This window comes from Limanda limanda, chromosome 9 (assembly GCF_963576545.1).
Source record: "Limanda limanda chromosome 9, fLimLim1.1, whole genome shotgun sequence".
Lineage (NCBI taxonomy): Eukaryota > Metazoa > Chordata > Actinopteri > Pleuronectiformes > Pleuronectidae > Limanda > Limanda limanda.
The window spans coordinates 23,912,067-23,933,381 of NC_083644.1; the positions used below are offsets into that span (position 1 = coordinate 23,912,067).

Consider the following 21,315-nt stretch of genomic DNA (forward strand, 5'->3'; position numbering starts at 1 on the left):
CTAGCGCTAATTGTACCTTGCTAGCACCTCCAGTAGATCTCGGGAGAGCATGGTGGGATGTTGGTTAATTTAAACACCAGTATTTTTTCGAGGCAAAAAGGTTCAACATTACCTCTTTTGCAGATAGTAGAAATTTACTCAGTTGGGTTAAAGACATTGAGCATGTCTGATAAGGCCCTGAGATGAGTTGTGTGGATTTTCTTTTGTAAATTTGCCTGTTTACCACAAGGCGTTACTACTGCTGCCCTGGTGTAACAAGAAGCACAGCTACTGTGCATCGGTCCAGTCCAATAAAGGGATTTTTGTTACGTAAACATTCTACCTCTTTTTTTTTTTTACCATTTTGGAATCGAAAATGTGAATCGTTAAAAACCCGGAATCGATAAGCATAATCGGAATTGATCAAATTTAAACGATTTTCAGATGCTGTGTTGTTGCTGCTGTATGTCGGCGGACGTCTCCACCAGAATTGATGAATCATAGCTATATAAATCATCTGATGAAATCTTAACATGTGCGAATCAGACATGTCAGCAGACCCTTGTCAGTCCAAATTGATGAATTGTTTTCAGTTGTAGCTGCTTTTGTAAAAAACTGTGATTCTGCTGTGGATCAACGTGTCTGCACAAGGTCGGTGGGCTTTGCCTTCATAGAGCACTCAAAGTCCCCCCCCCTCCCCTGGCCAACACCTTCATGCTTTCCACTGATGTAAACGTATAAGGTAACTTCTTATGTAAGGCCTGGTATTTTTAGAGCAAGTCACTGCAGCAAAACTCAATGCCTGCGTTGACTAGTGCCTGAAAAAAAATTCTGGGCTGCCTTGTGTATTTTTTCCTGTGTGTTTTTAAAACCTTGTTCCATCCTCTGCAAGTTCTTTAACATCCTAATGGCAGAGGTGTACCAGGTTGTTAGTATTCCAGGCACACAAAGAGCTACACAGGCACTTTTCACTAATGCTCCGTACACAGCCACCACACATCTGTCCAGCAGTGCTTAGCGAGGACTGTTAAAGCCCACACGCCGAAGGCTTGAAACAACACACAGCTTGTAAGGCTGCACCCAAGAATTATTTCTATTCATAATATTGTTTTTGTGAATTCATTGATCATTTAAACTATAAACTGTTCATGTTTACCAGGACTCATGGCAGCATCTTCAAGATTATTATTTATTTTGTCTAATATTCCACAAGTCATAGATACATATATGATAAAATTATGTTTAAATAAAAGAGCTTTTAAAAACTGTTGTCTATTCTACAGCAGCATCAAGACTGATTTGAACTGAATACTCTATGGTTGCACGTTAAAAGTCCACTCCCCTGCATCTCAGTTTAGCTGTTTTCTGACGTGAACTGTGGAACTGTGTGTGTGTGTGTGTGTGTGTGTGTGTGTGTGTGTGTGTGTGTGTGTGTGTGTGTGTGTGTGTGTGTGTGTGTGTGTGTGTGTGTGTGTGTGTGTGTGTGTGTGTGTGTGTGTGTGTGTGTGTGTGTGTGTGTTATTGTTGTGGTCATTCCAACAAATCGATTTTTTTAACTGTAGAGGGTCAGAGACATCAGCTGAGTTGGTGTGTGTGTGTGTCTGCGAGTAAAGTAGGAAAATTTAAGATGACCCAGCCCAAGAAGTTTTTCACTCACTCTCAGAGTGGGTCTGCACACGAGAGGAGAGACGTGTCACTGGGAAAATCCTCACACACACCTTCACCCCTCCTCCACCATGTGTCTCAGTTCACTGCCTTTAAAGGCCGACAGGGTGTGCCTTCGCTCAGACAACTCACCTCTTTGTTTTCCCATTGGGTAAAACCAGCCAGCATGGCATGAGTTGGGCTTCCTCATAACAGACATCTATAATGGCTCCTTTCAGGCGACGAGGGAGTTGTTGTGTGTCATTAGTAACAGTGTACACAGAGGTGCTGGATGTTGACTGTTCACCCCTGGGTCTTAGAAGTTGGTGTGTGTCTGATGAAGGAACTCTGGTCTCGCTCTTGCAACAAGGTCTTGTTTAATAGCACATTCCACCTTAAAACATTTTACACATTTTAAAAATCATGTCACGTGTCAACCATTAGAGTCTCCTACTGACATTTATGGAGCTAGACAGTTTGACAAAACTGCAGTTTTACTGATTCTTTGAGACTTGAGACATCTACAATTATTTTGTTTTATTATCTTAAAATCATACAATTGAAGCTGCTATGATCAATATTTTGATAATATGATGGTGTTGTGGAAGGAGTGGTTTGTTGTGACCAACCAAATATAATAACTCTTGTTTTGTATGGAGCAATTTAGCATATTTCAGTTCATTGTTTTTATTTGACCCAACTGAACTCTTTTCCATCACTCTCTTTGTTCAAAAGAAACACCATCTAGACCCACTGCACGCAACCGGCCAAGCACCAAATGAGAGACAGACAATGTTAGCTACTAAACATCGTGGAGCATTTAGCAGCTAGAAAGTCAAATAATCTCTGAGGAGTTGACTGAGACCAGGACAGAGGTACAAGGAGAGTAACTATTGGACTTGACATTTGACAGCCTTTTACACAAGGGAAACAAATTCTATTTTTGGTTGCTTTTCTCATGTTCGGGAGGATGAAAAATAAACAGTGTGTGCCTTTTCACCTGCATCTGGGCTGTTCTGATCCTAGTAGCTAGGTGTCAGAAACAAAAAAACTCCTGCTGTCCTCAGAAACACTTTTTTTCCCCCTCAGGCTAAAAGGAACAAGTGATTGCTGCAAGCAGCAAGAATATTTGTTATCAATGAAGAAGCCATATTACTGTGCTTTGGTTGTGAATAAAAACATATTTAGATTGTACCTACTATCATGCTGAATAACATCCGTTTTGTGTTCAGATAGTTACAGTTTTGTGTTACGTTATTCTGCTCAGTTTTAAAAAATCAGTTTGGGTGGCAGTGTATGTGCAGCAAAGCTGTGGTGTTATTAGTCAGATGACATGGCTGGTATCAGAGGGTTGGCTTGTTCATCAGTGTCTGATAAAGCCAATCTGTTGGTACACTGTCTCCCTGCCAGGAAGATGGCCAACATGCTGTGCCAGTGAGACACTTGAGCAGAAAACCTGATACCTCAAACTTTCTAATATGACATGAAATAAGAAAATTTTATCAAATTAATTCATGTAGATAAATTGTGTTTTTTAAAATGAGATTTTAGATCACATTATCCTTTATATGATCCACACATAGGTCAATGAAGAATCTGAGTATTAGGTGAAATGTATCAAGGCTTAGTGTACATGGTTAATTTAGGTGTGAGAACAGATGGCTTTCATGTGGCTCATGGAAGAAGCTGTCTGGATCCAAAACCCTCAACCACTTGTGCAAATTCCCTAAAAACAAGAGCATTTCATCTCTGTCCTTCTGTCCTACTCTGTTTGTTTTTTTTGAAGGTAACACCAAAGGGAAACGGCAGAAAAAGATCGTCTACAAGACCCAGAACTACCTAAACCTTTATGCTGCAGATGGCCTGCGCACACTGTGCATTGCGAAAAAGGTGACAGGGATTCACAAACCTCTTAAGAAGTGCTGAACAAACGCCCTCTCTAATTAAACTGTGTTAGAAGGTGGTGATGATGTGTCTCTGTGGCCTACGAGTTTGTAGCCCAGCACAGATGATCACATAAACCAGCCCCTCCAAAGTGACATTCTTTGACTCAGCCGCAATCTGTGCCACTTTCCCCGGCTGTTAATTTATGCTCACGCAAGCTGCGCTCATTATGTCCCTGCTTGAGCAAAGTCCATCACCAACACGATGTGATACAACGGATTCTCAAGGTCTCACATTCTCCTATGGAGCTTCCTGTGTAGGCAAGGGAGGAGAAACTTCCCCACTTACCCCACTACTTTAACAGATAATGGAATGTGTGTAAACGTGTGTGTGTGTGTGTGTTTTTAAATGTTTGTCATTATATGCCAGATCCTGAGCAAGGACGAGTATGCCTGCTGGCTGCAGCGTCACCTGGAGGCTGAGACGGCCATTCAGGGAAGAGAGGAGCTGCTCTTTGAGTCGGCCCTGCGCCTAGAGACCAACCTCCATCTCCTAGGTAATAAATATTTGACCTCCTTAGAAATTGTCAAGCTTACTCCTCCCTTTTTAGATGCAATTACAACAATTATCATTAAAAAATGTGATATTATATTGTGGGAGGGTTTGTCACTGTTGTTTGTGTTCACGTGCAGGGGCGACAGGAATTGAGGACCGTCTGCAGGATGGCGTGCCTGAAACTATAGCTTCTCTGAGGAAGGCTGGCCTGCAGATATGGGTGCTGACAGGCGACAAACAGGAAACGGCTGTAAATATAGCCTACGCCTGCAAGCTGCTGGACCCCGAGGAGGAGATCCTGACACTGAATGCTGATTCTCAGGTGAGCTACACACACCAGGACTTCATAAAGTCTGACTTGTCACAAGGAAGAGTCAACAAACTCCAATTCAAAGAAAATTTGCTAAAAACCCTGAAACCACTCTCACTTCTGTGCAATAAACATGAATCTTCAGGCAGTTAGCTTAGCATAAAGACTGGAAACCAGGGTAAAGGTTATCTGTTTAATACTCACTAGTAACCAGTTAAGTGCAGCGCTGTTTCATGTGACCTCCTGGTGCTTTCTGGTCATCTAAGAGGCCCTGTATGGGATCAGTGTATAACCAAAGTACAAAAAGTGAGAGGGGGGTGTCACCATGAGCCTGGCGACTACATGGTTCAGAGATTTAGAAGGTAGCATGTTTTATATATAAACAGACTTCAGATCTCTGCTTTTTTCATGAAAGCTTTCATCTGAGCTAATTACTGTTTTGTTTAGTTGACGTGCATCTCTCCGGTCTGTCTCACCAACTGAGCTGCTTCGTGTACCTGACACTCTACATTTAGTCATAGGTAAACAGTTTTCATGGCTCACGGGTCAGGGAGGAGAACCCTCGGCAGAACTTTGCTCAAGTTCCCAGGACCCAGGGACCAGCTCCATGTCGGCCTTTGAATCATTTTTACCTGCCCCATCTGTTTCTTTTTTTGCCTTCTGGTAGGACCTTTGGGATGTGTTGAAGGGCTGGCCAATCACAACAAAGATTTTACCTTATTTAGTTATTTTATATGTTTATTTTTGCTTTAGTCCCTGATGTTGCTGCATTGGGGAAATAAATAGCCCAATTCCTAACCATTAATTTGATCATTAATTATTGATTGAATCAACTTGATTAATTGGTGGCGTTTCTACAAATGATGTTCAATCCTCTTCTCTAATTCTTAACAAGTACAAAAATATTTCTCAGAATGTTAAATTAGTCCTTTAAACATATCTGTTTGTTGTTTTCTTATTTAAAAACATATTGTTATTCAAAATAGAGTCATGCAGTCATTTAAGAACCCATGATGGATTACTTATGTGCTGCTGCAGTATCTGGCTGCCAGATGTGAAGTGGGTCAGACAGTTTGATGTTGAATAACTCAGAGTCCTGATGCTAAAGTCCAGCCCGCTCTGTGCCTGTCTCTGAACCAGGAGGGATGTGCGTTGTTGCTGGACGAGAGTTTACACTACATCCAGACCAAATTCCTCTGCAGTGCTTCAGACCACGCTGCCAAGGCCTTCCAAGCTAACTTTGCACCCTTTGAGATCTATCCTTCTTCATCTACGTCGTCCTCCTCATCGTCCCACACCATGCCTGTCATGGTGCACCGGTTGGGTCTGGTTATTGATGGGCGGACCTTGGCCTATGCCCTGGATAAGAGTTTGGAGGATAAGTTTCTGGCTGTAGCAAGGAGCTGCCGCTCAGTTCTCTGCTGCCGCTCCACACCGCTGCAGAAGAGCATGGTGGTCAAACTGGTGCGGAACAAGCTGAAGGTCATGACCCTGGCCATAGGTAAATATCAAGTGAACCCTACAATTTTACACACATTCATATATACAATATAATAACCTTTTGTCTTTGGGGTCTGGACTGGGGGTTGGCCATGTGATGATTTTATATCACAATCACCCTTCAAGAAAATTTACTTTTTCAGGCAGATTTTTTTATTAGTGGTTCAATATTCGTCAGTGAAAAATACCCAGTCCAAAATTAACTTTTTGGCAACAATTTCCAATCTTCTTTAGAGGAGAAATGACATTCTTGTATGTTAAAGAAGTTAAGTTATAGATATACATTTTTTGTATTAATAAACTGATTAATTTGTAAACTGAGACTTCAGGCTTTCACAGGGTTGGGAGATCCAGCAGCGTCTGACCTCTTACACACAGCTGCTGAAAATTTATTTAAAAAAAAACACATTTCAGCTATGTTTAAAATTGTTAGTATGACACATTTTTGCTTTATAAACACTCAAATACATCCCAATTTGTCTTAAAAGCTTGATGCTAACTCATTGTTCAGACCACATCTAGGACAAATGCTAAGCTATGCTGTACTTGCTTCCATATATTTCTTCATGTGAATAAGTATTTATTTAATCAGAATCTAAATAATTGATTTAAAGAGGCTAATTGTTTAGTTTAGCTTTATGTTTTTGCTTATGTCAATGTCTGCTTGGGCTCTGGATGGAGGAGCTTTTTGAATTTAAAAAAATAACCCTGATGACACCATTATGGCTTTTTAATAGGTTAAGTCTGGGAAATCTTAGAAAGGAAGCTTGTGTTATTTGTTCAGGTTTGTGAGAAGTGGGGGGTAAATCTAATGAAAAGAGGTTTTGAGTTGCAACATGACCGTAGACTAATTCTATCAAAGCTTACAAAGCTAATTCATTTATATACTGTGACTATTCCATACCAGTAATCTGAACACCTGATTGTAGGAAGGTGAAAATATTCTTGGGCAGTTTAGCAAACTACATGTTCGTAATTCAGACATCCCCATTTGTATCAATGTCAAATATCCCTGTAGCAGTTATTAATCATACGCAGCAAACCTAAACGAATTCCCCAACGGTTCAAACATCTTGAAGAAACTATATGTTTTCCTGTTTAATAATTAATGACATTTCCCTAGACTCATTTTGTCATGAATATCAATGTGGCAGACGCACTGTTTTACTGTTCCCCCTGCTGTGGTGTCAGTATGAGCTGACTTTGAAATTTAGGTTAGGCAGCAGTGCACACTTTGCTGTCACCACTGAGTGGAAACAATCTTATTTTAAGAAAGCTTTAGTAATTATGCAGTTATAGCACAATAGAGGTGACATGAGGATGTCAGCGTGACTTACGACTATACTTTCTGTTTTCCATTTATGTCCTACTGCTGCACCCAGGAAGGTCCCGTTTTTGCCAGACAAGGGCTTTTCTCTCATTGCTATGTTAGCAGTAATGTTGAGGAAAACCCCACAGCGAAGATGGTGGAGCTCTGATATCTATCAGCGCTCTAATCGTATTATTTATCGTTTTCAGTTTTTCTGGCCCTAACAAGAATAGAGCTGCCACCTGCTGTCGTCTATATGTTAATTATATTTTTCCTCACGTAACATTTCTGATAATATAATTTGTCTTTCTGCTGTTACAGCAATTGAAATTGTCTAGAGTAAGCAAGAAAATAGATGCAAAATATGTGAAAATAATGTAGACATGCTCTGTACAGTGTAAAAAGTAAGATGGATTTTGGACTATTAGGGGCTTTCACACCAACCTAGTTTGGTCCGGACCCTCTGAATGACAGGTATGAAAGGTGCCTCTGAGTAAATATACATCAATACATCCACCTGATATTTCCCTCAGGAGCTGCTGGTGACAAAAACAGAAATAAAAGGAATATTGGACTTTTTCAGGTAAAAGTTGATGTGACTTTGGACAGGACAAAGGGTTGCCAAGATGGACGACATAACGGTTCTCCTAAAGTGAAGTGTTTTGGTGGCCACCTGGTGGCTTGCTACAGTATAAGTCAAGTATCCTGCCGCCTCCATGTTAGTGAATGGGACATGAACCAAACTCGAGATAAGTGTCATACATTTTGGTCAAAGTTGGTTTCTGTCATTTAGGTATTTCTTGTCCAAATTCAAAAAATGTTCAGGTACGTTGGGTTTAATTAGTTGTTTGATGCTACAAAGGGGGCGAAACATCATGATTAACTGCTGATACTGAATAATGATTAGTTGAGCATGTGTATCGGCGGGACCTTGATAAAGCTCCATCCCCTAATTGCTTCTGAACAGGCTCGGGCTTCAAATGCACAAGATGGCAGCATTCAAATATGGGATATTTTGGCTCTATTTCTTGATAGTGGGAGGACAAGGAGATGCATTGTCCATCTTTATACAGTCGATGGTCTGGAGCCTATGGTCTGCCATCTAACTCAAATTGCTAACGTCCTTGTTAGCACTCATCACCGCTCACCCCTCATATTTTGCCTGAGCTGCCACTTCAGTGCTGTTTACTACTGCAACAACAAAAACCCTTTCTGCACACCAATGGTCAATCTCCCACTCAATCACCAGTGATGGCAGAAAAATAACTGTAGTGCTCAAAGTGGAGCAAAAACAAAAAAAAATGGTGATTGTCAGCTACCACCACAGGCCTGACTCTGCCTCAGCCAGAGGGACAGTGGAGCTGTTGAAGGACAGACAGACACACACACACATACACAGCTAGTGTAACATTACAGCTGATGAAGCTGACAGTTCTGTGAAAGCCTGATATTCCTCCCACATTTAAACACACGTTCAAGAAACTTCTCTCTGCTTTCTGTCAGGCTGCCGCTGGCAAACTGACGGCCTGTCGATCTCTTGATTACAGTTTATGTATCATCACTACATTAATCACAGGTGACGGGGCCAATGATGTCAGCATGATCCAGGTGGCGGACGTGGGCGTGGGGATCTCGGGACAGGAGGGCATGCAGGTAAGGAGAATTGTGGGCGTCACTGTGCGGTAACAGGAGGGTACAGATGAAGAGATTGACAGAGGGGAGTGGATGAAGCTGTAGGGTGATGTGAAGGAGATCATAAAAAAAGATAAACCCAGGGATGAGACAGGTTGAGTAGACAGTGAAATGATCTACAAGGGGGGAGATAAGGCGACGAGAGGAGACTCAGGCTTCTTTAGCATATGTAATGGTTTTTCATTACTCTTAAGTGTGTGTTTTATCCCACATCCATACACTTCCTTTAAATAGGATTGCCTGTGTGTTGCTGACTCAGGTATCTTATTCTGTGCCCTGCATCCGTTCACTTTATGAGCGCTTCAGTCTCAACTTAATCCTCACCAGCTATTGTTCCCCCTCTGAGGTCATGGCCAATACCACAAACGAGACAACATAGAAAAACAGCAGCAGGAAAAAAAGATGTTGACCCACACCCCCTTCCTCACGTGTGTTTTATCGTAGCAGCGTGTTCCGGAGAGGTGATCTTGCATGGCGATGATGGAGCTTCCCAATTACCTTCCAGGGGAGACTTTACGGGCTCGCTGCTGTGTAGCACATCTGTTAAAGTCTCGGTTATCCTGTCCTTAACGGAGCCGCTAGATTAATCATCGTTAATCAAATTTGCCCTTAATGAGACAGCAGTCACTCCTCAGGATTCCACGGTGTGCTGAGACGCACATTTCTGCACTCAAGCCAGCGCATATACCTCATTATGATTAACACACCTTTCTCCTATTAGGAGCGCACTCCCCACGCACTCGTTAGGAGGCCGTTATTAGAGCGCAGCAGAAAGTAAATTGCTACACAATGAGGCATCTTCTGTTATTTTTCTTGTTGACAGATAACGTCGACAGGTGAGAGGTGTCATAAAGAGCTCATGGCGTTGTTTAATGTATTAGTTATAAACCAGGTATGACTACAGAGAGGGTTTTGTTTTAGATGTTGATAGATGAGACTGGCAGCTTTCCCAGCCGCTCTAATCAGGAATCCCAAAAGGTGGACGATTCATTTAAAGGAGACATATTATGAAAATTCCACTTTTGTAGTGCTTCTTCAAGTGTTGACGACAGGAGGGAAGACAAGTACTGGGTGGAGGAGATTGACTGGTTTTGTGTTTTGCAGGCAGTGATGGCGAGCGACTTTGCTCTTCCACGTTTCCGGTATCTCCAGAAGCTTCTGCTGGTCCATGGGCACTGGTGCTACTCCCGGCTGGCCAACATGATTCTTTATTTCTTCTACAAAAATGCAGTAAGCATCTTTAACCATACTTGTTTGAGCCATATATACTGATCTCACGGAATTAATGTGCGGATCTCAATGTGCAAGTGAACACAGTAACACTCCATGTGTCTTTTAGATGAATTGTGTGAATTGAATCCTGGCTCTAATATGAATCTATTCTTGTTGTCTTTGATTCTCACAGATGTTTGTAGCGCTTATCTTCTGGTATCAGTTCTACTGTGGATTCTCGGGATCATCCATGATTGATCAGTGGTATATCATCTTCTTCAACCTTATGTTCTCTGCCTTTCCACAACTCGTCACTGGCACTCTGAACAAAGACGTGTCAGCAGCGACTCTCCAACAACTACCTCAGCTCTACGCGACCGGCCAGAACTCTGAGGTCCAGTTGAATATTCTGTTTTACTGTAAATCTGTGCAGCAGCTCAGTAAGAGTATTGGCCTGGAAAAATGACATTAAGATGTGTGTTTATAGAAACTTCCTTGTCTTCTACTGATAAGACATTCTGGGAAGTAAACTGACATTACTTCAAATTCATCAAACTGATGATAGTTCAAATTCATCACATTACCCAAAAAAAGCAATTTGGATAGCGGGTACCTATTTCTAATGTCCTCCCTCATCATGTTTAAGTGGAAAAAACATTCTAGGAATTGCCTGTTTATACAGATCCACTCAAAAATTGAATGGGTTCTTCCTGCGGTCATGCCCTAAACAAACTCTCCTGGAAAATCGGTTCAGCATTTTTTTTAATTCTGCTGACAGAGACACAGACAGATCCTTAGCGTAGGTAACTAATTATAAATCATGTGCATGGTTGACATCGTCATCATTTTAAAATAATACGATGAAATGTAATTTCAATACGCAAATTTATCCATAAGTCCCTTTACACACTATTTTCAAGCAAAATTACAAATATTTGTTGTTTTTTTCAGACTCAAAAGTCAAGCTATTTGAGGACAATTGGACCTCTGGGAAGTTGTGAATATATATTGGGAATATTTTACTAAATTTTCAGTTTTGAAATTTAACTAGTTGCATCTGCATTTCTAAACTGTGAAAAATTTAAATATATTCAGAAAAAGGTTCAGGGTATTCATTATTATACCGTTTTTTAATTAAATCCAGTGACTATATTGCTTCAGAATTTTCTGCCACATCACAAAATATGTAAAATTCGTGAAAATGTAGTGTTTTGAGTAATGATTCATAAATCCAAACAGCTGTAAAGGAAATTACAAACTGCTGTTATATGAACTTCCTCTTCATCACTGTTTTTTTTAATTTATTAGATTATTCAGCTTTTTGTGAATGTTTGCTGAGCATGTAAATGGGAATAATCTGTGAAAGCAAAACAGAAATGTCCAGCTAGCTTTAAAAGTTTACACAGCTCAGCTACAACATACCAATTCATAACAACTGCTTAAACTCCGCCTCTGCTCAGTCACATTAATGAGGTTCATAACTGTGACTGTGGTTTTATCTTGCAGGAATATAAGCCATATATGTTCTGGATGAACATGATTGACGCCTTCTACCAAAGTCTGGTCTGCTTCTTCATTCCTTACTTTGTGAGTCTGGTTTATGTTTTCCATCAGCTGTTCTTCATTCGGTTTGTTCCTCTGACTTACTCATCATTTCCCATCTTTCCGCCGTGTCTCCTCCCACTCTCCTTCTTCTTCTCCTCAGGCCTACTCTGACTCTGATGTGGATCTGTTTACATGGGGAACTCCCATCACTACCCTCGCCTTAATCACCATTCTGCTGCACTTGGGCATTGAGACCAAAACATGGGTAAAGATCCTAATTTTTGATTAATTAATGGCAATACTCAATATTTTTGGCAGTACTCCATTTTTTATTTTTACGAGAGAAATACCCCACCAAATCAGGCCCAATATAGTTAAAGACAATACTGTATATATTGCAGACCAGGGATGGGGCTTTATATTGTTAATGATTCTCTGTCACTATTTCGCTTGAAAAAAACTCAAACAAATTGTATTTGTTTTTGTCAGGGACCTTCCCTGAGTGGATGATCTAACAAATGTTAATACTTTGCAATTGGCCAAAGCAGTAATATGAATGCATTATGTGTGAATGTGTAAACCTAAATGCAGAACACAGCTTGAAGTGATAAAGTGAAAATTTATTGGGGCGATGAGGGCTCTGGCATGCACAGGCTCAGGGAGTGGCGGTCTGCTCGAGGGAGCCAAAGAAGGCTGGGCTGTGAGTGAGCCTGGATGACTGGTGAACAGGCAGGAGAATGAGCTGTGGAGTAGGCTCATGTAACAGGCGTTTGAGTGAACCAGTGAAGCTGGAGACCAGTGGAGATGATCTATCTTTACAGTGGTGCATTGTGTGAACACGGAACACGGAAACTCAGCTTCAAACACAGAACCTTGTGGCCATGTGGGTTTTTCTGCAGTTTCCTCCCACAGTCCTTTAGTCTGTTTACCTGTTACTCAGTATGTGTTGTGCGTGAGACGGACCTTCGTGCACCCCCCCATTACTGGGAAATATGGGTTTTACAGCAGCCCAAGTCTAGAACAAATACAGGAAAAAATAATCCAATATAAATAGAATTAAATAAAACTATATACATTTTAGACCAATTAGACATGAAACTGGCATAGTGATGATGATGATGATCAAAGTGGTAGCGATGAATCAAGACTAATCCTGTATACAGCTGGGTGAATTTTGGTGTTATATAGTGTTATATAGTTATTGACTTAGTTTAATTTGAGACTCTTAATTGACTGTAGGTTTAAACTTCAGAGTGAATGGTTGTTTGTCTCACTATGTCGGCCCAATGTCAGCTCGGATTGGCTCCAACTCGCCCTGCGACCAGCTAAGAATAATTTATATAGATAATGGATGGATTTCTTACAAATGTGTGATTTTTTTAATCTCAGAGAATGAGTTTCTTACAATATAACAGCACCTCTCTCAGCTCCATAATTTGTATTTATTTATTTATCCATTTATTTTACAATGGCACTAATACGCCTTCACAGATAAATTAAATATTTTCTGCCAGCACTGCTTTTTCTCACTAAAATCAGCTTTTTGTCCGGTGTGAACGCTGACAGGCACATGGGTATTTAACTCTGGCTGATTATATCGAACCAGAAGGTGCTGCAGCATCAGAGCCTATATATCAGCTCTAAAGTGTCTGTCCCTGTCCAGGAAAACTGTAAACAGTTTCTTCCACAATGCAGCAGCCGTCCGCCTCACACTGCCACAAAGCTCCAAAAACACCTGTGTGTCGAATGGTTTGATTCTCAGGTGTCTATGCATGTTTCTCATAAACACCCGCAGTCTTGGTCACGAGCAATTTAAAATGTATGACCCTGCGTTGAATCAGTCTTTTCCATTATGCTGAGGGTGTTAATTTAGTTATTTTAAGTTTTATAAATGAAAAATGTCCTTTTCACCAACTACCTTCCTGGACTTGATGGCCCCTCGTGCAAGTAAAGGCTCCATTATGCTACTACGAATCCGTTACGGACGAACGGACGAATCGGACGGACACTTTTTCATTTATACCTCTCCGTGTTGAAAACAATTCACCGCCAGAACAGTAGGTGGCGCAACGGAAGACAAGCTTGGAGAAGCCTACCTCACGAGTAATCAGAAGAAGTCCACGCTGTTTATTTACTTACTACCCACTTACACACAGTGTAGGCTACGATGGCAACTAAATAAAATAAAGTGTCACCCAGCAGGTCAAAATGCTGATGTAATCGTTTCTTAGCGCAGCGGTTCCCCGGTCTTGTTTCCGAACTGTGTTGCTAATTCCACAGCTTGAAGCTAACCGGAGCTAGCTAGCTTCCCTCCAGCTAGCTTCCACACACAGTCAGCAGGGACTCCCGATACTAACTACTACCCAGTGTTTGCTTCTAACCTGACGGTATTGTAGAAACAGTGTCATGATAGAAGTGGAATTAAAGTCGTGACGGCGGGTTTTTGCACTGTTACCACCGCAGTTAGTATGGTGGCTAGCCCGCTAGCCTAGCCCGCTAGCGCCATTTTGAAAGCTCGTTATAACCGTATGTGACCTTGCACACATGCCGTCAGTGCTCTAACGAGCCACCGGTAGCCGGACAACTCCGCTGGCTTAACACACACGTCACATTAATCGTATAATCGTAGTTGTGTTTGTGTTTATTGTGAAGCAGGAAGTTTGAGGTACGGAAATGTGAAATCCGGAAATGGCGTCGAGGGAAATGATGTCGTTAGCGGACCAATCACAGCCAAGGGCTGTTCGTGGGGTCTTATCTGTCCGTATCCGAAAAAAACGGACAAGTTTAAAGGAGCCTTAAGTGTTCACACTGAGCAGCGTTGACCACAAGCAAACATCTTTGCAAAAGCTCAGCTGCCAGGTACTTTATTCTCCAGCTGCTCAGGAACATAACGCACGCTTGATTGGTAAACCGCTGTGAAAGTCAATTAGAGGTATTTGAGGTGACAGCAGGCAGCACATGTTCTCTTCACACATACAGACTAAGGCCATAATTAATTATCTCTGTGTGGGGGGCGCAAGTGCATGTGTATTTGTGTGTGTGTGTGTGCGCATGCAGGATTTACAATACTCAAGTGAGCCATGGTTTAGTATTCACTTTGTCAGATGTCTTATCAGCCAGTCCACTCAAGTATGAAACGTCCGTGCCTTTTTCTCCCTGACAGACTAAACTCATAACACAGGAGGACAAACAGTACACAACTCAACTGACTACATCTCAATATCAATGTCACTAACATGTGATTACAAGTCCGGTCCATTTAATTAATTTTAATTTGTGGAGGCAAAACTCAAACTAAATTAAGCCAATTAAATAGAAAAACAGAAATGTTGAATCCCTAATTAAAATGAGACTCGGTTTTAAGTCTCCCTTCATTAGTGAGATTCTGTTTATTTCTACAACTCTGTGCCAGCAACTGCCAGAAGCCCGGAGGCGTTATTTTGTCAAGTAGTCCGTCCGTCTGTCCCTCGGTCCCATTCTGGTTAACACACTATCTCAATAATGTCTTGAGGGTATTTATAGAGAACACCTCGAGAGGGTTTTCAATCTTGGCACATATATTCACTCAGACTCACAGATGAAATGATTATATTTGGGTGGTCACAGCTCAAGGTCATGTTGCCCTCACAAAATATGTTTTTCTTCACTTGAACACAGGTTTCTCAAATTTGAATTTCTTCAAATTATGCCCAGTTGTTACTGGGACTCAAAGATGAACTGATTAAATTACAGTGGTCAAAGGTCACTGTGACATCATATGAATGTATGCAGACTGAAACTCCACTAATTTGTGGAGGAATTCAACCTTAGTGCAGTATTTCTATTTTTCATAGTGTGTATGTGCGTCATGAATGATGGCAGTGTTGGACACATCTGTGAAGAGATGTTCTGCCTGCTCTCCACAGATGATTCTTTTCGGCTGCTCTTTGCTGGAGGGGTTTTGTTGCTTTGCCTTCTCAAATCCCGGGGACATACTTTGCCAAGTCGCAGTTTTCACTTTTTCAATGTGTTTGGGATCATTATGTTGGGAAATTCCTCTTCTGCCAATCTTCTTGAAACTAGGGTATGCTGTCCAAAAATCTAAATAATCTCTTTGTGAAAAATGTTTTAATCCAACTACAATCTGTGTTAAAAAAAAATATAAATAACTTTTTGATCAGTTGACTCTCCTGTGCCTTCTAAATCGGCAAGGGTTTGTAGGGCGGTTATGATTTTCTATTTGTAGGTGATGTTTTCATCAGCTTTTGATGTGACCATGTTTTAAGTCAAATTAAATACTTAATTAGAAATAATTAATACAAATTCAATAACTTGTTCTTGCAACTGTACATTGAACTCTGATTCAGTGACTTTTCCATGCCCCAAGATTCCAGCAGTTAACTGGTCAAGTAAACAGCTTCAGTTTCATAACTAATTAGGGACACTATGAGATTAAACCCAGATTATTAGAAGAAAAATGTTGACTCCCAAGTGGTTCGTCAGTGTTTGTGTTTATCATTTATTTTGGAATCACTTTACAAACAAACTTCAGAAAGCCAATGCTGAACAGAGATACTAATAAATATTTACCCGTCTTGTAACTGGTCTTATAACCTTTTTGCCACATACAAAAGTCAGTTTGTAGATAGTGTCACGTTTGTTCAATGGTATGTTTTTATGATTTATATGTTCAGTCAGTTCTTGTTATTTTAGAAAACTAAGCAATGACTATTCACAAGTATTGTCTCCTTCCCCTGTAGACCTGGATGAACTGGCTGTCGATCGGCTTCAGTGTTGCCTTATTCTTCACTGTGGCTCTGTGCTACAACGCCTCCTGTCCCACCTGCTACTCCCCCTCTAACCCATACTGGACCATGCAGAGGCTGCTGCAGGACCCTCTCTTCTACCTGCTCTGTGTCATCACACCTGTAGCAGCGCTGCTGCCCAGGTATACATCAGCTGATTATTTTTAATGAGTGCATACACAGGCCCATTTCTCAAATGTTTATAACCAGTCAGGAATCATATCAGTTATTAAGTCCAGATGCCTCTGCTGTTTATCCCATGAACCTCTCATTCATCTCTGGAATGGTACTGATATATCCCAATATCTGGTTTTGCTTTTCTTTCCAGATATTTCTACAGGGCGTGTCAAGGCACGCTGTTTCCCAGCCAGGTTCAAGTTGGAAGGCAGTTGGATAAACTCCCCGCTGAAACCCGCAGGAACATCCTCAGCCTGAGCAGGGTCAATGTGAGGTCACCGCTCGGCCCCAAGCCTCCCTTCCTGTCCCTCACCAAGCCCTCCCCTGAAGGTTGCAATAAAAAAGACCAGAGGAGCTTCTCAAGAACCAAAATAGCACAGGCCAAAGAGGGGCCTGTGTTACAAGCAGATGAAGAAAAGGGCCAGAGGAGCCCACTGGGGCCCACAGACTTTGAGAAGGGCCTCTCAAATATCTACACATTAGTTCCTACTGGGATAGACTCTCCTCCTTACACCAAAGAAGCTCCTCCACTCTCGGAGGAGCAGCAGCCTACTTCCACCAAAGACTCAGAGTGTCTCTATAAGACTTTAGAGCCTTCAAAGCAGAGTCTCTCCAGCTGGATCACCTCCACGCCTCTGCTCACACAAACAGCCAGTGTTCAGCTGACTCTGCCCCCTGACGGAGACTCGCAGTGCGTGAAATACACAAGGAACTCAGAGGAAAGGCTCCAGCCTGACCACACCATTCATCCAGCACACAGGACAGGGCAGATGGCAGAGCAGTCGCTGCACGTCAGCTTGTGATTGTCTGATGGTCTTAAGTATGTTATCTCAAACTCCAATTTGCACGATTAGTTTTTTTTAATCTATTTTTATTGTATTTTTCAAGGAGAATCTTTTATAAAAGATAGTAATAGGTACTTTATATTGTGGATGTTTAAAGCCAAAGATATTTCTGAGCTTTGGGAGATTGAAGAACTGGAATATCTCCCATTTTTGTTTTCTTTTATCTTGGGAACATTTTATTTCACAAAGATGCACCTCAGTACAGGTCTTAAAGTAGAGGAAGACAAGTGGCGTACAGACATTCCACCATTGGGTATTTGGGAGTTTGTTTTCTCTCCGATATGGTACCCTGTTCGTTCTTTCAGCTTGGCCTGTAAAACGTAACAAGACCTGGACCAGATGCCACTGTGGCCTTATATCAGTGTTGTAATTCCAGAAGACAGATATTTTATACATCTCCACAGAAACACTTTGGCTTTCTTGTGCTAGAATTTCCCTGAAAGTAAGAGTTTTATTTTTTACATACGTTAACAAATAGTGGCATTAGTTCAGTGCGCATTTGTTGCTGGATTTTTTTTTTGTGCTAAGATTAGGATGCTGAAAAGTGTGTTCATATTTTTTGTCTAACAGTACATTCCACTGAAAAATGATGAGAGATGTAGGCTTTAAATTTAATCCCATTCAGAGGGTATACCGAGAAATAATCATTTCAGCAAAACTCTACCAGAAATGATGCTTCTGTGTGTGTGTGTGTGTGTGTGTGTGTGTGTGTGTGTGTGTGTCCATTGACTCATTGAATCTGTTTCAACAGTTTCAGCCAGTTTCATTTAGTAGTTTTGACATTTCAGGAAATATGTGTATTTGTTTTCTTATCAAGAGTTAGATGGCAAGATTGATGCCACTTTTTTTTATCTGTCCATTAGCTCGGCTAGCTGTTTAACCGAGTTACATCTTTAATGCCAAGCTAAGCTAACCAGCTAACCCGTACCAAGCAATTAACCTGTATCCAGCGGACAGTTAGCTTAGCATAAAGCCCGGAAAACAGAGGTAAACTGCAAAAAACTGCAGTCTTTTTTCACTGTTTATATGGACCAAGCAAGCAAAATACAGTGTCATTCAGTCAGCTGTTTCCAGTCCAGCCATGTTAAGCTACCTATATCCAGTCTGTACCTTCATATTTGACTCAAAGGAATTGAGTGGTATCAATCTTATCTAATTCTCAATCAGATTGAAATTTAGCAAATTTCACATGTCATACTCGTACAGAAGGTTGCACTGTACAACAAACTGCAATCACACATTTCATAAAACACGTTGACTTGAAGGTCCCTCTTTAAACAGTTTATTTCATGCATTTTTTTTTCCTGCTAGTGTTCAGCTTTTTAAAACCAAAACCCCGGTGGTGAAAAGAGGTTTTAACCAAACATAAAGGATGCCGCTCTCAGATTTAAATTTGCACATTTTGCATAATTTGAGAAGTACCAATGAGTGTTGTCGGTGCTATTGACGTGTGCAGTGCTCAGATACAGTATGGAAAGGATGGCAAGTTTTATTCACTTGCAAACATCAGTTGTCTCCCTCAAGAACACTAGTCTGGAAATTTGGGAAGACGCTAGATTTAGTTTGATAGTTTCGCCTTAAAAGCAGCAGCACCTTTAATATGTTATGATTGTTGTATCCAATTGCAGTACATTTTTGTATAGAGTATCATTTACCAAAGATCATTTATATTTCCGTATTTTCTAAGCAATAGTACATGCATTTACACTGGATAAGAAATTACAAATCTAAGACTTAGCTCATAATGCTGAAGTTCTATTTGTTGAAATACGACAGTGCATCTTTATTCAATGAGGAGCATTTAGTGTTTGTGTAGAGGATATTCATGATGCTCCATGCTATGTTGCTTCTCTCCTCCTGTTTGTTATTTTTGCACACGTTGCTTTCTCCTGGCATGTTGCTCAGATTCTGACTCCGCAGTCTGTCCACTTTGTTTTATAGGTTCTGTCTGTTCTGTTCTGTGCTTGTGGTGTCGCACTTGTTGTTACAATTATGCCAGAATGAAGCTGAAGCTCATTCACTGCTGCGTACCCACTTTCACAAATTCCTCACAGGAACCTTGGATCTCGGCGCACATGGCCTTAAACATGCAGAATCTGAACTCAGTTTGTTTTACTTTGGTATTTTGGTTACGAGACAGGCCTATGTTTCACATAAAGAGAGGACTGATCTGCTGTTGATGCTTAAGTTCATCGCTCTGAATATCTAATAGCTTTAAGATCACTTTAATTGAATAGGATGCCCACAGCAGCAACATACACTCATCACCTCACATACCAACTTGGAAAAAGTACAATTACATATTTTTTTTCTTAAGGTTAAACAAGTTTTTCTTCTACGTCTTTGTTCTGCAAGTAATTGCAAATTACTTGTATCTTGGCTACTTGTGAACAAAATAAAAATGATAATAAAGTCTTCTCCTTTCTTTTTCCAGGAAATGTTTAAAGGTCCAATGTGTAAGATTTACGTGAAAAGGATCTAATTGAATATAAAATATTCCCACTGATGTTCACACTAGTGTGTAATTAACCAAGATGAATGACTTTTCTTTACCCTAGAATGGGCCCTTTATATTTAAATACTTTTAATTTTTTACATCTGGAGAGGGTCCTCTCTCTGGGAGCTACCATGCTTTTTACATTAGCCCAGAGTGGATAATCTAAACGCCTTTTGAATGTTATGACGAGTGAATGCTGCCACAGGTTCTCTTTTTATGCTTGAAAGCGGAGGGTGAGGTGAGGGGTATTCAGCTGCAACATGCAACTTAATTCTACACACTGAACCTTTAATTACTATGAGCTTATGGCAGTAATGGATTAATCTGCCCTCAGGGCTTTGGAGTTGAGCATCAAAATAAATATTGTGTTATTGCAGCTATGTTGAGGTGAGTTTGATCAATGTCCCTGTCTAACTGAGCCAAAAGATTTATTTTAATCTCCCGGTTGAATAAAGATTCAACCTAGTTCAACAATATATAAAATACAGTCTGAAGGGACTTACATCCCAAATGTAATGTTTTTATGTTACCGGAATTTCATTTGAGATTTTAGCTTTTTTCTTGTTACAGAACAGAACATTTTAACCTATTGTTGTGAAAGCACAGGTACGTCAGTGACATTCCATTCTTTTCAAGTGTCCAAGCATGTGTAATATCAGAGCCCTCAAAACAAAGCAGATAAGAAACATTCAGTGAGTATTATTTATACCTCTGATTTTCCTACACCTGCATTAACTTACTCTTTAATTACTGCAACTGGTCATAGTGTCCATCTTGTCTGGTTACAAAAATTGTTGTCTGCCAAAAGTTATAACTACCTACATACTGAATATCAAACATTTTTACTGAATGGATTTGGAGATTTTTCAAAGTAAAGTCCAACATTTTCACTGTGGAATAGATAATTTCAGGATTGTCACTGTAGAAAGTAGTTCATTTCAGGATACTTCAAAGTACTGTAAAAACACTTTGCTCAATAACTTCAGAGAGAGACTGATATGCCTGTGTTCAGGAGCTCTCTGACTACCAACATACTGAATATCAAACATTTATAATCATTTTGAATATAAGAAAAACGACCGATGTCACCTTTCATTTTAATTCTGTTTTTGTCAATTGTTTTGGGGTATTAACTTGTTCTTTACCTGCTAAAAGCTCCATTATGTTCACCAGCTAACCATTTTGTCAACTGTTAGGTGTTAACCGACAGAGCAGTGAGTTTAATAAGCATTACTGCTAAACACATTTAAAAATAAAACATTACAAGCTAAACATTTTTGAGCTGTTGCTGTTTGCGAGCTGTAAAACCAAAACAATATGAGCCTAAAGGTGCTAAACCCTGTAGATCTGAAGGGAAACAGTGGCAGTTGATTGACCTGTAG

General features: G+C 40.6%; 1 protein-coding gene across 1 annotated transcript in view; it reads left to right on the forward strand.

Moving 5' to 3' along the window:
• Nucleotides 1–19,853, forward strand: part of atp10a (ATPase phospholipid transporting 10A) — a 35,948-nt gene extending 16,095 nt beyond the window's left edge. Inside the window, exons 11-21 of the mRNA XM_061078405.1 lie at nt 3,410–3,513; nt 3,937–4,063; nt 4,200–4,384; nt 5,513–5,873; nt 8,758–8,834; nt 9,978–10,103; nt 10,279–10,479; nt 11,592–11,672; nt 11,791–11,895; nt 16,370–16,557; nt 16,743–19,853. Of these exons, the coding sequence (XP_060934388.1) occupies nt 3,410–3,513; nt 3,937–4,063; nt 4,200–4,384; nt 5,513–5,873; nt 8,758–8,834; nt 9,978–10,103; nt 10,279–10,479; nt 11,592–11,672; nt 11,791–11,895; nt 16,370–16,557; nt 16,743–17,394 (2,207 nt within the window). The 3' untranslated portion in view covers nt 17,395–19,853. The remainder of the gene's footprint in view (nt 1–3,409; nt 3,514–3,936; nt 4,064–4,199; nt 4,385–5,512; nt 5,874–8,757; nt 8,835–9,977; nt 10,104–10,278; nt 10,480–11,591; nt 11,673–11,790; nt 11,896–16,369; nt 16,558–16,742) is intronic.
• The last annotated feature ends 1,462 nt before the right edge of the window (nt 19,854–21,315 follow it).